This window comes from Bidens hawaiensis, unplaced genomic scaffold, assembly GCF_021521415.1.
Source record: "Bidens hawaiensis isolate Kalapana, Puna unplaced genomic scaffold, B.hawaiensis_p1.1 tig00003488_1, whole genome shotgun sequence".
NCBI lineage: Eukaryota > Viridiplantae > Streptophyta > Magnoliopsida > Asterales > Asteraceae > Bidens > Bidens hawaiensis.
The window spans coordinates 926,943-932,043 of NW_027491195.1; the positions used below are offsets into that span (position 1 = coordinate 926,943).

The 5,101-nt window shown below is 37.5% G+C and overlaps 1 protein-coding gene across 1 annotated transcript; it reads left to right on the top strand.

The window, feature by feature from the left end:
• Positions 1 to 3,324: 3,324 nt before the first annotated feature.
• LOC143623490 (uncharacterized) lies at positions 3,325 to 4,851 on the top strand. Its single transcript, XM_077094387.1, has 3 exons — positions 3,325 to 3,400; positions 3,485 to 3,573; positions 4,678 to 4,851. Exons 1-3 carry the CDS (start codon positions 3,362 to 3,364, stop codon positions 4,823 to 4,825), a joined length of 276 nt encoding a protein of 91 aa, XP_076950502.1. The 5' UTR covers positions 3,325 to 3,361; the 3' UTR covers positions 4,826 to 4,851.
• The last annotated feature ends 250 nt before the right edge of the window (positions 4,852 to 5,101 follow it).

Below are 5,101 nucleotides of genomic sequence, written 5' to 3' on the forward strand. Positions count from 1 at the left end.
CAAAGGAAAAAAAAAATAATAAAATAAAATAATTGTTACCCATGAATCATTGAGTCTATTAAAAAATAATCACCTCCGACAAGATCCAAATTGAAGCTTTAAGCTACCAATTTCCAGCCTCTTTTTTGTTCCTCTGTCATGACAGGATCCCAGTTAACCCACACAATTTTCCTATTTCTCTCCATAGACCCCTATAAAAATTAGAGCGAATAGTTTCAAGTGTTTGTGCGACAAAATTTGGCATAACAAAAAAGTGACATAAATAGATTCCCGTAGTCAGATAATAGACTTAGGTGCTACTTGTTTTTTTAAAGGTAAAATATTTGTAGTATGCGAACCACATCTGCAGACATCCGTAGAATAGGAAGTGGACCAAACCTCTGCAGTCCGTAAGAAGAAGACTGTTTGTTTTTTAACGTCTATAGTTTGCTAAAATAAACTGGTGGTGGTGGTGTTGGATGGTGATAGTGGTAGTGGTGGGTGGTGGGTGGTGGTGGTGGAGGACGGTGGTGGACGATGGTGGTGGCGGACAGTGAGTGGGTGGTGGGGGTGGACGGTGGTGGTGGACAGTGGGTAGGCGGTGGATGGTGGTCTGGTGGTGGTGGACAGTGGGTGTTAGTAGGGCGTGATGTTTTAACCCTCTGCAGACCTTAGAAGATCCTAGAAGTGGATGGGCCAAGTCTGCATCAAGAAGAGTTTGTGTAGACATTTTTTAATGAAACGTCTTTGAGAAAACAAACAGTCTACAGATGGCAATGTCTACGCATGATATATGTGGCGCAAACAAAAGAGCCTATACATATCATTTTTAGAAAAAACATACAACACCTTAACTAACGTGCACCTGCTTCTAGTAGACAACATATTAACCTTCTAGTTAGATAGTCTGAATATAAACTTAACAATAATACTCCTCCAACTCAGTGTGCCATGCATGTTACTCCCTACTAAAAGACCAAGATATAAGATTATTCCCAGCTCATTCCCTTTCATGTATTCATATATATCATATAATTATACTTATACTAAAATCAATGTTTTTTCTTTATGCCGTTAATTAAATAATACTTTTTATTTCTTTATCATTATCTTTTCTCTTTCCCCCACTCACCGTTTTTAGAAAATATTAAAAAATTATACAGTATGAACAGTGAAACCCCAAATTTAACTTTCCCATATAATACCTCTCTTCTCTACTCGCAACCACTCATAACCATACCGTATTATTTACAAACCTCCCTCACATATTTTTAGAGAGCAGGTTGAAAATGCTTTAATGTGACATCTTCAATCCACCCCGATTCTATAGGGATTTAACTTATGCTCGTTTAGCTTAAGCCCACATACTAAGACCATGTTCTGTAGAGGGGGCAACAAAGCCCCTCCCAATAATGCCCCTTTGTGGTTTGTTGCCCCGATGGGCTTTAAACTTTCTTTTTCACAATAAAGTTAAAAAGAACGTAATACTTAAACTAAAATAAAAATAAAAACATACAACCCAATTAAAAACATAAAATAACTTATTTAATTAACTAATAAAACTAATACTCGTCGTCCTCCTCTTCGTTCTCGTCCTCTTCCTCGTTCGCGTATTTGGCTAGGATTATTTCCTTTTTCTTCTTAAAAAAAGCCCGCATTTTCGGTTGTAGATGAGATAGATCCTTCGCAATGAACTTGCTATCCTTTTTCTCGTTAATTGCATTTTTTTCTCTCATCGTGTATCATTTTATATCCCGTGTGCATTTTTTTCTCTCTCTTCGTGCATCATTTTATCTTCCTCCTTTGTTTCTCCTTTAATCATGACAACCTCGAAAAGTCTAAGCTCCAAGTTGTCAAATCGCAAGCTCACTTCGGAACTCACCGAGGTTGTCGTTTTAGATGAAATCCCTCCACCTATCGCCGCCGCATTGACTTTATCTCTTCCGACCGGGCGTTGTAACCAAGCGGTTCATCAAAAAGAAAATTAGGATCTTGACTGTTTAAGTTAAATTGATAACGAGCATCCGATGTGGCTTGAGACGATGATTGATCGGCTGAACTAGACGTTTTCTTTGACCCTTTGGACAGTTGCGAAGAAGTAGCGGGCCGGGCGCCCACTTTAGTGAGCTTATGCATATCCTCCAAGCATCCAACATATTAAAATCGACATTATTTACGGCTCGGTATTATTATAAGGCAAACTCCATAACGTTGGCATCGCTCATGCCGCTTTTTCTACCGCTTGTTTCACATCCGTTGTAAAAGTTGATGAAGTTGATTATTTTTGTTCCCATTGAGTTCCATTTGCTTTAGATCGCTTCGCCGTTGAGGTATTCGCCTCAACCCATTGTGTCATAGAACTTACCACATATACTCAACCAAAAACTAGGGGAAGGTTTACTGTCACCTTTGATCGAGTCTTCGGACGAGTCAATCCGCACACGTGCCAATGCAACTTTCTCGTCCGTTTGCCACTTCCTTCGATCACCTCTAGCTTTGGTTGTTTCACCTTGAGGTTTTTTATTGACTTCGTTTTTTTATGTGGTAGGAGCTACTTGTGGTTCGGGTACTTGGGTTTCGGGTAATTGCGAGGATATATACGGCATTACCGGTCGTAATAACATATCGAAGAACATTTGTGACGTTTGCGGGGGTGGCATTATGGGTTGATAACCTTGTTGGTTGGGGAAAAAAATGGTTAGTAGGGTCGTTGTTGTTTGCAAGCAAACTACTCCACCACATTTGAACGGGATCCCATGGGTTCAGGTTTGGGTTTGGGATTGTGTTCGGGTTTTTATTGGTGTTCATTTTGTGAGATATTGAGAATTTTTAGAATAGAATGTGTGTTTTGGATGAGAAAATGTGTGATGGTGAAGATGGATTTTGGGTTTAAATAGATTAATACAATTAAATTTATTATTTTATCTAAGCAAACGGTCATATGACCATTGCACTTTAACCATGCCCCACGTCGCCCCAACCCAAATCGTCAGGATCAACACTAATATTTTTGTTTCTTTCGTCCTTTTTTGCATGAGAAATTTTTTTAATCCTTATCGTCTGTGGAACTTAAACTAAGATCTTCCCCTTTTAAATTCGAATGTTTAACTTTAAAGGCCTTGCCTTTATCTTTTACCCATGAACCACCATCCATTGTTCTACGAACTTGGTTTGCCCTGATTTAAAAAAACTGACGTTTATTATTACTAATTTTACAAAGGTGAGGGGGTAAAATTGCATAAAAGGAGATGTATGTAGGTTATCGAGATGCACGCCCATTGGATGACCTGGATAGCAGCGTTATTTTAAAGCTCACAGTATTACTTACTTGTCCTTTATTTTCATTTTCATTTTCATTTTCATTCCGCCGGCGTTGTTCAAAATGTCTTCTCCGACTCTCAAGCGTTGGTTGAGGCCTGAGGTTCCTACTAATCAATCGATCCATCGATGCTATTATTATTATTATTATCAGATCTAATAGATCTATGGTTGTTTTTTTTAACAGGTATACCCTCTGTTTGCTGCTCTTGGCGTTGCTGTTGGTATCTGCGGGATGCAATTGGTTCGCAACATCAGCGGCAATCCTGAAGTCAGGTACTTTTTGAACAAATTTGGATTGTTGTTGTGCTTTCGATGGAAACTAATGCTACTTTCGTATATATTTTTGTGTTTTTTTAGATGATTTAATGATTGAACCATGTGTCTAGAGTTTAGGTTAGAATTTGTATGGATTACATCTAATAGCATAGTAGAAACTCGTACTCACCCGGCGCTAGTCGGGCGGCGGGGTAGAGACTAGCTATAAAGCGGGATTAATAGGGTTGGACTTTATAAGTAGTTTTTGAAATATACAAAATTATTCCAAATTTTTATATATGGAGTTTTCAATTTTGACCGCATTTGACCAAATAGTAATTAATCGGAGGCTAGGCAGGATTTTTACAGCCATGCTTGCAGCCTTAATGATCAATAGGAGGGGATAGACAAATAGTCAACAAAAATAAAAATTGACAAATGCTTTCGTGCAAAATTACATCATTAACATGATATTATGATGTGTGCTTTGTTTACTTGTTTTATTTTGCTCATTAGTATAAAGATTTAGAAAGAAGTTTAACTATATAGTGTTCTGTACTAGAGAAAATTAAAATATTATAGAGTTTTTGCTAGTTTTCTCTTTCAAAACTTTCATCTAAGAAGGTTAAAGTTATAAGCATAGTTATTATTAAAGTTGGTAAGAGCATTCAAGGCGCATAGGTGCAAGACGCAAAAAAAGCGAGGGCCTGAGAAAAACTGTGAGCTTTTTTATGTGTGTGATGGCTGTAAGTTTCTGATACGACACAAACCTAACACGAAATATTCGGCTAAACAAATTTGGTTAAATTTCAGGTTGAACCTTGTGTTGCTAAAACGTTTTAGGTTCCGGCCAACCTTGGGGGTTCTGTCTAGATCGTTTATTTAATGATGCTATTTTGAAATATGTTTTATGTCATAGTATAAACTTATCATATATTTTTATGCAAAACATAAAAGTTAAAAAAGAGAAATGCGGATCAAATGTTATAGTATGAGCATAATAGCTTACACTTTTCACGTTTGTATACTTGTTGGATATTGAAATCATGAACAATCTGTTAGCCATTTATCAGTGTTTAGATTTGTATGGATCGATTGACTTATTTTGCTTGTCATGCATAGAGTGAACAAGGAAAATAGAGCTGCGGGTGTGCTGGATAACTTTACTGAAGGTGAAAAGTATGCAGAGCACGCGCTGAGGAAGTTTGTTTGCAACAAGAGCCCGGAAATAATAACAAATGTCAACTCCTTCTTTGCAGACCCAAAATAAACTTATTTCTGGTTTTGTAAAACCAAAAACCAATCAATCAATCAATCATGCCCAGTAAAATCCCACCGACAGCAAAGCTATAAGTAGGGTCTGGGGAGGATGAGATGTAGGCACACCGTACCTCTATCCAAAGGAATAAAGAGGTGGCTTCCAGAGAGACCCTCGGCTCTAAGAACATGTGTATGAAGCAAAATAAAGGAAATCAAAGTTTAACGGTTATATAAAAACTACTACTAATTATAATAATGTTAATAATAAGATCACAGTTTAACAGCT